Raw genomic sequence first — 12,049 nt, 5'->3', positions numbered from 1 at the left:
ACTAGGGATGGAAGAGCAGAGAACAGTCCAGCTGTTGTTAGTATCCTCCCTCTGTCCAGGGAGCGGATAGATGCACTAGGGATGGAAGAGCAGAGGACAGTCCAGCTGTTGTAAGTATCCTCCCTCTGTCCGGGGAGCAGATAGACATAAAAATGTCAAGTGTAGCAGGTGGAAAGGGAGAGACTTGAGATCCCTAGAGCTTGTCAGCCAGCCAAACTGCCCAAACCAGGGAGAGATCTTATCTAGGACATTAGATGAAAACAGCTGAGTAAGGCTCACAATGTAACCCTTGATTCTGCATGCACACATGCATACTCATGACCACATAAACATGCATAACTCACACAAGGGAAAATTCATTGTGATCTAATATGGAAAACATTTGGTGAGTTATTTAATGTTTCTATATTCAATTAAACATATAAATTAATCTACTCAAATGTATTTTTACATACCTACTGTGTGCCGGGCACCAAAAATGCAGTAATGAAGAACAGATTATCTTGACTTTATTCTCTTATAAAGTAATGATAATTAAATAAATAATGAGAAACCATTAGGCAAATAACAACAGGTGCTATGAAAGAAAGCTTAAGCAAGTTGAGGGCAATAGGCTATTCCATGAAGTAAAAATAACACTAGCTATTTTAGAAGGTAGTATCTACTGCATTGGGGGAAGGGAGGGAATAAGGTACTGAAAACCTGAAGGATGCTGTAGGTTGATTCTGATGAAGTGTTTGGGCTTTTTTTCCAGAGGATTTATATAAGGTAGATGCATCCAAGCTGGAGTCCTTAGCAGCAGAAAACAGAGCACTAAATGAGCAGATTGCAAGATTGGAGAAAGAAAGAGGAAAAGAACCGGTTAGTGACCGTGTTTTTGAACTCACTTGACAGCTCTTTAGACTCTTGAGCCTGTTTTTAAAGACCCTCTGATGGAAGGTGTTTTTAAATGGGTTAACAAATAAGCTTCTTAAAGGTAAGACAGTACAGACTTTTAGTGAAGCCCTGGGTGGTATCTGTGGTGCTTTGTTTTCCCTTGTGGTCTATCAGTCATGGACTAATGGTGCTCAGAATGTGATGAAAGACTCCTGCCTGTTTACATAAGGTCCAAACTACCCTTTGGACAGGGTCCCTGGGGTATTCACTTGTAAGGAGCATTGTTCTCAAGAGATCCTGAGTTTAGGTAGTGAAAACACGGTGGTATATTGTATACTTATAGAGTATACTGTAACATGCATGTTTTTATAAAAGCAAGATGATAATGTGGGTGTTTATTTTATATGTGAGGGTATTTTGCCTACATGCATATCTGTGTACCACATGCTCACAGTGCCCGTGGAGAACAGAAGAAGTTGTCAAATCTGAACTCAAGATACAGAGAGTTGTTAAATTAAATCCAGGACCAGTGAAAGCAGGCAGCGCTCGTAACCCTGAGCCAGCTCTCCAACCCTGATAGCAGAATCTTAACTATATCTTGGTTTTATTAGTGGAGCACCTAGATTGTTCTGAAAAGTAATCAGATATTAAGTATTTGTGTTTCTACATTATCCTTGGTTTTTCCCTATCCGAAACTGAAGTCTTTCATTAAATTATAACGTTACAGTAGTAATACCAAAATTCTTTTTTTTAGTTCTTTTGACTTCTTCTAAGATAAGTGTAAATAATATTGCTTTCTTTAAAATACAGAATGCTTTTTGGTAAAAATAACTAATATGTTTTTTCTTCAAGAATTGTCTAGAATCTTTGAAAAAATTGAAAGCTTCCTTGCAATCAGATGTGGAAAAGTATAAAGCATACCTGAGCAGTTTGGAGTCACATTCGTCCATCCTAGATGAGAAACTGAGTGGCCTGGATGAAGAAATTAGTAGTCTAGGTAAGCAGAGCTAAGGGATCATTTAGATTGGCCTATGGGCCTCTGTGAACAGCTATGTGATCTTTTCCTTCTGATAACTTTCTGTAGTAGTTATCAAGTTTTCAGTATTAGTTCTTTCAGCCAGGCATAGTAGCACACACCTTTAATCCTAGCACGTGGGAAGCAGAGGAAGGTGGATCTCTGTGAGTTTGAAGCCAGCCTGGTCTACAAAATGAGTTCCAGGACAGTCAGAGCGGTATAGTGAGATGCTGTCTCAAAAAAAACAAGATTATAATTGTTGTCTGGGTTTTCGTCCTGCCTGGTTTCTGTCTTCCCACCAGGTCCCACAGCCATTTATCCCCAAAGAAATGACACAGAGGTCTATAGTAATGACAAACTGATTGGCCCATTAGCTCAGGCATCTTATTAACTCTTATAACTTATATTAACCCATTATTCTTATTTATGTTGGCCACGTGGCTTGGTTCAGCGGAGCAATCACATCTTCCATCTTCTGTGGTTGGGACAGGACTGGGGAGGAATAAATTCTTCTGTTCTCCTTTACCCACCTCTACTTCCTGCCTGGCTACTGGCCAATCAGCATTTACTTAAAACATAATTGACAGAATATAGACAATTGTCCCGCAACAAATATTAATTATTTTTTTCTCCCATAGTTCCAAATGTAATCTAAGAGCCAATAAATATGTGCTTGCCAAAGGACTCAGGAGGAATCTGTTCTTCCAGCTTCTATGGCTGATAGCATACCTGGGTTTAGGTCCACATCACTCTAATCTCTACCTCCATCTTCTTACTGTCTTTTCAATGCATCCTCTTTTTTCTTCCTTTTTTGAGACTATATTTGTATCCCACTTTGGTTTTGAATTGAAGATCCTCTGGCCCCAGCCTCCAGGGGCCCGTAATAATACATAGCCCAAGATCACCTGAAACTCAAAATATTGCCTCCAAAAATTAGAATTATAAATTGTCACCACATCCTTCTCCCTTCTGTCCTCTCTCTGTCTTTTCTTTTTTTTCTTTTTGATTTGCTGGTTTGGTTTCTTTCTTCAGAGATAGGGTTTCCCTGTGTTGTCCTGTCTGTCCTGGAACGCTCTTTGTAGACCAGGATGGCGTTGAACTCACAGAGACCTGCCTCCAGAGTGCTGGGAATAAAGGTGTGTGCCATCACTGCCCAGCTCTATTTTTTTAAGTCTTAATGTATATGTTTATGTGTACCACATGTGTACCTGATACCCTCAGGTCAGAAGAGGGTGTCAGATCTGCCAGAACTGAAGCTACCCATGTAGGCCCTGGGAACCAAATCTGGGCCCTCTGGAAGAGCACTGAGTGCTTCAACTGCTGAGCATCTCTCTGCTCCCTAAGTCTTCATCTTCCTATCTTCATGGACTCTCCATTTGCCTCTATCTTACAGTGATACCTATGGTGATGTTTAAGGCACACCTACATAATCCAGGGTTCTCTCACGTCGGCATTTCCAATCACTTGTATGAAGACCATTTTCCAGATAAGGTGATATTTACATGTTCGAGAGATGTGTAGCCCTTCCCAGCCCACTGTAACTTCCAGTGTTCTCAGTACATAGCTTTTTTGTTTTGAACAGTCCTACTGAGCAAACCCGGTTGGCCTACACTCTTGACCGTCCACTTATCTCAGCTTTTCAAGTACTAGGATTATAGGTGTGCACTGCTGTTCCTGTCTGGCTTAAGAACAAGGCTTTTTGAAGCCAACAGACAACATATTCTAAAAACAGAAGTCCTCTGAATATGAACCTGCATGTGTTTTTAATATAATACATTGTATATAAATTATTAACTATATGTATAATATAAACTATAATTTTACATATTTATATATGGTAATTCTAGTATATTCTATATAAATGTATTGTTTTACATTATAAACCAGGTCCCTTTTTACATTTTTATTCAGTATGTGTATGTTATGTGTGAGGACATGCCCCAGGATACATGTGGAGGTAAAGGACAACCCTTGCAGTCCATTCTCTCCTTGCAGCTTTACATAGTCTGGGTATCAATCTCAGTTTGGCAGGCCATAACCAGCTAGACTCTTGATCTCTGCCTCCTTCGGCTGCCTGTAACTGTCGTATCCTCTGTCAGTGCCATGTGAGCAAGTCTGCAGCTGAAACGGGTTAAAAACAAAGTGGAAACCTGCACGTGCCCCATCCTCTACACAACAGCACAGCAAAGGATGCTCCTGAGTGTCCTGCGTCTTCCTAACATTGGATCAGGAGCACCTGCCAACTGTAGTTTTGGAAAATACTATGACACATAGTACTTGCTAACTTCTGTGACGCCAGAAACAGAGCAGAAGTTGACTGAAGTCACAGAGCCATTAAACTATAGTTTAAAAATATGTATAAGGAAAGCTGCAGTTTTCCTAGAATTCAGCAATTTCTTCCTTCAGGTTTTCCCAATTTATGTCTATCATATGTAGATTGTGAAGATGGTCTTTAGAGTTTTGGATTTAACTCTATGTAGTTCTGATCATCTACAAAACCAAGGCTTATAATTGTCACATAGTATATACTAAAATCAAGTTCATACAAAATACTCCAATTGTGCATATTGTGTTTGCTCTAAATGAACGCTGTTTTCTTGGCCCCTGATCTATGTCCTTTGCTATTCCCTATCATAGACTATTCTCTTAGTTCAGTGTAATTAAACCAATACTAATATTATTCTTTTCTTTACACATAATCAGAAGAATTAGTACATATGTTCTTTTTGTGAGTGTATAGGACATGACATACATATGTCTATGTGTGGGTTTATGTTCATGTGCTGTGCATACATGTGGATGGAACCTGGAGATCAACACCAAGGTCTTCCTTGATCACTATGCACCTTACTTTGAAACATGGCATCTCTCTAAATTTGGTGCTCATCTGTTCAGCTAGACTGGCTGCCACTGACCTCTAGGGATCTGTGTCTGCCCACCTTCCACCCATAACATGAGGGTCCCAGAAGTGTGCCCCATGACCAACTTCTATGTGGGTGCTGGATCTAAACTCAGGCCCTCCTTCTTGCACCACAGACTCTTTACCAACCATACCACTTTAGCACCTCCTTATTCTTAGGAGAATATTACATCCAAATGTTGCCAGCTGTGTAGATGAGAGAGTAATATCATCTGTCATTTGTTTTAATTCTCTGATAGGTTAACTTCCTTGATTACTTAAAGCCATCAGTGACTAAAAATGGGTAGGACATACTTAGATTCTGTAGATTTATCATGCTTTTGTGCAGAGACATAATAGAGGCATAAAGTTACTTAAGCCAGCTAGAGGTAGAGTTTATCAATGACTGTGTAAAAACCACATTTCTGAAGAGTTCAAATTTGTAAAAGAGTACTAGAAGCATTTAAAATGAACATTAACAAAGTTGAACTATGCCTGTTTACAAGTTTTTTTTCTTTTCCAAATATTTTTTATTTATTTTTATTTTTTTTTTTGAGAAAAAAAAATTTCTGCCTCCTCCCAGCCTCCCACTCCTCCCGCCCTCCCCCCACTCCTCTCCCCCTCCCTCTCAAGTCTGAAGAGCAGTCAGGGTTCCCTGCCCTGTGGAAAGTCCAAAGTCCTCCCCCCTCCATCCTGGTCTAGGAAGGTGAACATCCAAACTGGCTAGGCCCCCACAAAGCCAGAACAAGAAGTAGGATCAAAACCCAGTGCCATTGTCCTTGGCTTCTCAGCAACCCTCATTGTCCGCCATATTCAGAGAGTCCGGGTTTATCCCCTGCTTTTTCAGTCACAATCCAGCTGGCCTTGGTGAGCTCCCAATAGATCAGCCCCACTGTCTCCGTGGGTGGGTGCACCCCTCTTGGTCCTGACTTCCTTGCTCATCTTCTCCCTCCTTCTGTTCCTCATTGGGACTTTGGGAGCTCAGTCCAGTGTTCCAGTGTGGGTCTCTGTCTCTATCTCCATTCATCGCCAGATGAAGGTTCTATGGTGATATGCAAAATATTCATCAGTATGGCTATAGGATAGGATCATTTCAGGTTCACTGATCTGAACAGAGAATTCTCAACAGAAGAAGTTCAAATGGCCAAAAGACACTTAAGATCATGCTTAACTTCTTAGCGATCAGGGAAATGCAAATCAAAACAACTTTGAGATATCATCTCACACCTGTCAGATTTGCTAAAATCAAAAACACCAATGATAGCCTCTGTTGGAGAGGCTGTGGAGGAAGGGGTTCCCTCATCCATTGCTGGTGGGAATGCAAACTTGTGCAACCACTTTGGAAAGCAGTGTTTCGGTTTCTCAGGAAATTCGGGATCAACCTACCCCTGTTTACAAATTTTAAATGTAACTTTGGATGGAGCCACAATTTGTCAGACCCTTCCTTCTGAAACTGTTGTAAACCAAACATGGAAGATATCAACCTAAAGCTCTGGTTGTATGGCTTATGTCATTAATGAGGTAGGATCACTTATCCAAAAGAATGGATGTATATGTATAAAGTTGATATTTAAACAATCGTAAACAGTGCCATCAGTTTCTCTGTAAGGTTTTTTTTTTTACAGAAATTCCGAAAAGCTCTTGTTTCTTCTCTTGCAGGATTGCAGTGTGAAACAATGAGAGAGGAGAACGCTCGGCTACAAAATATTGTTGATAACCAAAACTACTCAGTTGCAGACATCGAGAGAATAAATCATGAAAAAAATGAATTGCAGCAGACCATTAATAAATTAACCAAAGACCTAGAGACTGAACAGCAACAAATGTGGAATGAGGAATTAAAATATGCCAGAGGCAAAGAGGCGGTAAGTCATGCCATATTCCGAGTGACCACTCATCACAGAAGACCTTACTAAAGGCCTGTGTAACCAAGGGGAATTCAGTAGGTAATGGGATAAATTTTTCTAACACTGACATTTAGCACACCTAAAATACTCATATCCTTATGCCAGCTCATCAACACCTCTAATATTTATCAGTCAAATTGAAGATAAACTCGGTTTTCTGAGGATGAACTAAGATCTCAGCAAATAAATAAATGTATGTATGTGATTCTAACATAGAGTGAGCAAGCAGTTCACTGTGAGTAGTCATCTGTCTTCCCTTATCTCCTAACCCGGGTAGGTAAGCTCCATCCCTGGGTATAAAGGAAATAGGTATACATCTGTATACACATTTATAAGAGCTAGCGTCATGAAGGGTCTACCTAATGATGGAACACAAGCTTAGCATGCTCCGGGAATCAAGTTCAATACATAATCCTAATGAAAAGGATGTGGCACCCAGGCTTTGAGCCTAGAATTTGGTCAGACTGGATTCAGCTTTAGCCTGTAATTTCTTATTAAAGCATGCACAGTCTGCACCATCTAGCCTTTTATAGCCTCCGCTTGTTTCTTTAGAAAATGAACTATAGGAAGTAGAGAGAGATGGATGGCTGTGAGTTCAAGGCCAGCCTAGTCTAGTCTGCAGAGCGAGTTCCAGGACAGTCTCTAAAGCTACAGAGAAACCCTGTCTTGAAAAGCAAAAAAAAAAAAAAAAAAAAAAAAAAAAAGAAAAGCAAAAAAAAGAAGAAAATGAAGTGTAATTAGTCCACATCAGTTAATCTGAAGTGAGTTACTTCAGAGTACCTTATCTCTCAGAGGCTGTGTAAAAAAGGAAAGGTTATAAATCTCTGGAATAAGTAAACATTGGGTTAATGAAACAAAAAAGAATAGCATTTTTTTTTGGCTGAACATTCTGAAAGAAGAAAATAATCTAGGGGGTAGGTAAGCAGTGGCCTACGGAGGGGTCTGACTTCAGCCATGAGAAAAGAACTTAGTGGGCTGGGTACCCGAGAGCTAAGAGTATCAAAGGTCTCTCTAGGTTACAAAAACTCACCTAAACAATGCATCTGTAACCTTTTTTTCTGTACTAAATTTTGCCCTACTTGTCAAGTGTGGTAGTATAGCAGAACTCTTGTGAAATATAACTATAAATATATATATATATATTACATTTATATAAATATAACATCTAGAACTCTTGTGAAATATAGCAGTTGGAACTGCATCTAGATCATCAGAAATGTTGACTGTGGGAACTGATAATGGGAGAAAGAACTAGAGACATAAGCAGTGAACTCCTGGATGCTCTTTCATTAGACTGAAAAGAGGAGCAGGAAGCAGTAGAACAGACCACTGATTGGGCCTAGAGAGTAACAGAAGAGAAGAGAAACTGCCAGGCTGTGTTCTAGGGCTGGGGAGGAAATACACACACACACACACACACACACACACAGAGAGAGAGAGAGAGAGAGAGAGAGAGAGAGAGAGAGAGAGAGAGAGAGAGAGATCTGATTCTATAGAGCTTACATTCAGCTAGTAAAAGTGAACAGATATGTCACATTGTAAAGTAAATTAAGAGTTTGGGAAAACTGGGGACTCCATTAGAGGGAAAAAACTCTGTTCTGGTAACAGCTGTACCCTTGAAAGACAGAGAAATATGAACTACTAAAAAAATTTTCAATATATTTAAGATAATACTTTGAAATGTAAAAATCTATTTCTTTCATTTGGGGTAATTAAAATGTGTTAATACTGTAAAATGTAAGTTTTGGGTTCCCCCTCACACACTTTGAATTTTTTTCATTTTGTTTTTGTTTCTTTGTTTTTCCAGACAGAGTGTTTCTGTATGTAACCCTGGTTGTCCTGGAACTCTCTCTGTAGACCAGTCTGGCCTCAAATTCACAGAGATCCACCTGCCTCTGCCTCTGCCTCCCAAGTGTTGGGATTAAAGGCATGCCAAGCTCTAAACTTTGGTCTTATTTCAAATTTATATCTAGGTTTGAGAATGTAAATTTTAGTTGATAACGAAACATACTCTAATTTATATGGAGTAAATGAACAGTGGTATACTTCTTACCAATCAATTATTAGAATTTTTGCCTTAGAATTATTATCCAAACCTTTCATTTATATATTTTAATATTACTATCAAATTAATTATCAAACTACTAAAAACTGGCATAACCGCTTGTGGAGAGTTACAGAAATGACCATTGAAAACCACACAGACTATGACTGCTTTATTTTTAACATTTCTTTTTGTGTTCTCTTCCAGATTGAAGCACAATTAGCAGACTACCACAAATTGGCTCGAAAATTAAAGCTTATTCCGAAAGGTGCTGAGAATTCCAAAGGTTATGACTTCGAAATTAAGTTTAATCCTGAAGCTGGTGCCAAATGCCTTGTCAAATACAGGGCTCAAGTTTACGTAAGTCTGTGTCCGAACCTCACCTTACCATAATGCCATAGGACTAGACTTTCTTCTGAGTGGTAGATGTCTTATTTCACAGCTGACTTTACTTTAAGAGACTTTTCCTCTCTGCCTCCTTTACTTCGTCCAACTATTCATTAAAATGTTGGTTACAAGTAAAATCTATCAGGACTATGTCAACAATCTGAGGTAAGCTTTGTTGTCTAGCTACCTTCAGCCCCTCTCGGGAGATCATCATATGCCTGCTTTACTGATGGTAAAACTTACAAGGTTAGTTACCAGATCAGTTCTTCCAGCCAGACCGGAGCATGGTAGCCCTTCAGGGAAATCTTGAAAGATGAAATGTCTGTGGTACACCTGTGGGAATAGTTCTAGTACAAGCACACACAGAAAGGTATAAAGTATAATGAATTATTTTTCAAAGCAGAAAAAGGAAAAAAGTCAGTAATCAACAACACCAAAAAAAACTGTTCCTAACTTTGAAATGCCCAAGGAGATAATTTTGAGAAAACATTTATTACAATTTTAGATTTATTCACAAGTGTCACAGATTTATTGCCGATACTAAAATACCACCTTTAAAATACTTACCTTTGGAATTCAAATCTGTTGAGTCAAATGCTATACATTTTTTTCCCTTGAGAATTGTTCATCCAGACTATGTCCATCCCCCTGAACCTGCCTTATCTAATCAAAAGCTAAGCAGGGTCAGGTCTGCTTAGTACTGGGATGGGAGAACTGATCACCTACCATGTGTCTACTGTGTACAGCCTGTGTTCCAGCCCAGCTGTGTGCTGGAGATAAAATAGCCACGGAGAACCATATCTTCTCAGAGATAGCGGTTTGCTGGTGAACAGACATTGCTTACATCAAGCCAGCTCCATTCACACATACACACCACTTTTCAGTAGCGTTTAGACGAGATCTTACTGTGAATCCTGGCCTGCAACTCCCCATGCAGCCTGGCTGGGTCTCAACTCAAGACAGTGCTGCTGTCTCAGCCTCCTAAGTGCTGGGACTGCAGATGTGTGCCACAGCAACTCCTCTTCCACATCTGCGTCAGGATGTCACTGTGTACTTCTTGTTGGCCTGGAACTGCCTGTTAGACCAGACTGACCTCAGTCTCCTTCAGGTGCTGGGATTAAAGGGCTACAACACTACACTCAGTTTAGATTTACTGTCAATTAAGAAAACAAAGTAGACACAGTAAATCATTGCTTACTGGTTTTGCAAGCCATTAGTTGTCAAACTACGCATATTGACTTCTTTTGCTTTTTTGTTTTTCAAGATAGAGTTTCTCTGTGTAGTCCTGGCTGTCCTGGAACTCGCTCTGTAGACCAGGCTGGCCTCGAACTCACAGAGATCCGCCTGGCCTCTGCCTCTGCCTCTCAATGGCTGAGACTGAAGGCATGCGCCACTACCACCCGGCTGGTACATTGATTTCTGTCAGTAGCCAGGTAGCTGGCTGATTTTGCACATCATTACTTTGAATGGTTTCATATTGCTGCAGCAAGAAAATAATTACCTGATTTAAATAATTTTGTAAAAGGTATTTAGGCACAAAGAATATGTTCAGAAAATTAATTTTATTCTAGAAATATTTTATACAGTAGTGAGATATGGACGTAGAAGAAGGATGCTGGGGAGAAAGCTCAGTGGTTAAGAACATGCATTGCCTGTAGAGACATCCCAAATTCAAAGTCCAGTGCCTACCGCAACTAATTCACACCTGATTTTACTCCAGCTCCAGGAGAATCCTGTGTCTCCAGCCTCTACAAGCATCTGCATTCAACATGCACATGTATCCACAAAATTAATATAAATAAGTCTATAACAGAGAAAGCAGAAATAGTTAGGAATGATGGAGAGCATCTGTCATCCCAGCCAGTTGGGAGAGCGTTGTAAAAAGGCATTGAGTCCTTCAGAAAACAGGCCTGGGGTGGTTTTGTGTTTCGTCGTGTTGTGCTGTTTGGGGTCTGGCAAGGGTTTTCATCTGTTTTGCTTTTAATTAGACTGTGAAAAGACGTGTGGGCGAGTACACGCAGAGACACACATGTGGAGGTCAGTTCTCGCCTCCACCTTAGGTGGTTTCTGAGGATCAAACTCAGGTCTCCAGGCTTGGTCAGCAAGCTCTTCACCCACTGAGCCGTCTTTCACATCCTGTTTTTGTTTTGTTGAAACTGTAACTCGTAGTCAGGAGTGGCCTCAGACTGCTGTGATTACAGGCTTGTGCAACCACACCCAGTACCAGAGTTGGGTTTATATTCAGTGGTAGAGCCCATGTTTGCTGTAGAATATCTGGGTTTGATGGACAGCATAAGAAAGGAACTGATCAAAATTAGAAGTCAATAGTAGCTTTAAAAGACTTACTCAAGAGCCAGGTGTAATGACAGAAAGCTGTACTCCCAGCACTCAGGAGGCAGAGGAACGTGGATCTCTAACTTTGAGGCCAGCCTGATCTACATAGTGAGTTCTAGGACAGCCAGGCCTACATAGAGAATCCCTGTCTCCTAAAAACAGAAACAAAAGAAGACTTAATACATAATGATATATGGCATTTTCTTTTTGGAGTAGTGAAATATGTTTAAAGTACAAATGGCATTTAGATAACAAAGTGAGTATACTACAGCCACTGAATTGTATACTGTTTGTATACACTAGTTGTATAGAAAGTTTAGTTTCAGGTTACATTTAATATAACTATTTCTGTTTAATCATTTTAAAGTGGGTATTACCTCAGTTTTCTCAATACAGTGGGAAACAATGTAGTATAGTGTTGAACTAAAATCAAGTTGGAAGACAAATAGAAGGAATAAAGAGAAATGGGGTCTGGAGAGATGGCTCATAGTTAAGACTGTGCCCTGCTCTTGGAGGAGGCCAGGTTCCGTTCCCAGCACCCACATCACTCACCTCACAGCCCCCTGTAGCTCCAGCTCCAGGGAGAC

General features: G+C 40.1%; 1 protein-coding gene across 1 annotated transcript in view; it reads left to right on the top strand.

Moving 5' to 3' along the window:
* The window catches only part of LOC101990054 (kinetochore protein NDC80 homolog), a 34,459-nt gene that overhangs the window by 8,985 nt on the left and 13,425 nt on the right, over window positions 1-12,049 (top strand). Inside the window, exons 7-10 of the mRNA XM_005358381.1 lie at window positions 755-861; window positions 1,729-1,873; window positions 6,450-6,655; window positions 8,949-9,101. Coding sequence (XP_005358438.1) covers window positions 755-861; window positions 1,729-1,873; window positions 6,450-6,655; window positions 8,949-9,101 — 611 coding nt within the window. The remainder of the gene's footprint in view (window positions 1-754; window positions 862-1,728; window positions 1,874-6,449; window positions 6,656-8,948; window positions 9,102-12,049) is intronic.

Source organism: Microtus ochrogaster, chromosome 26 (assembly GCF_000317375.1).
Source record: "Microtus ochrogaster isolate Prairie Vole_2 chromosome 26, MicOch1.0, whole genome shotgun sequence".
Classification (NCBI taxonomy): domain Eukaryota; kingdom Metazoa; phylum Chordata; class Mammalia; order Rodentia; family Cricetidae; genus Microtus; species Microtus ochrogaster.
This window is presented reverse-complemented; position numbering and strand designations above follow the sequence as displayed.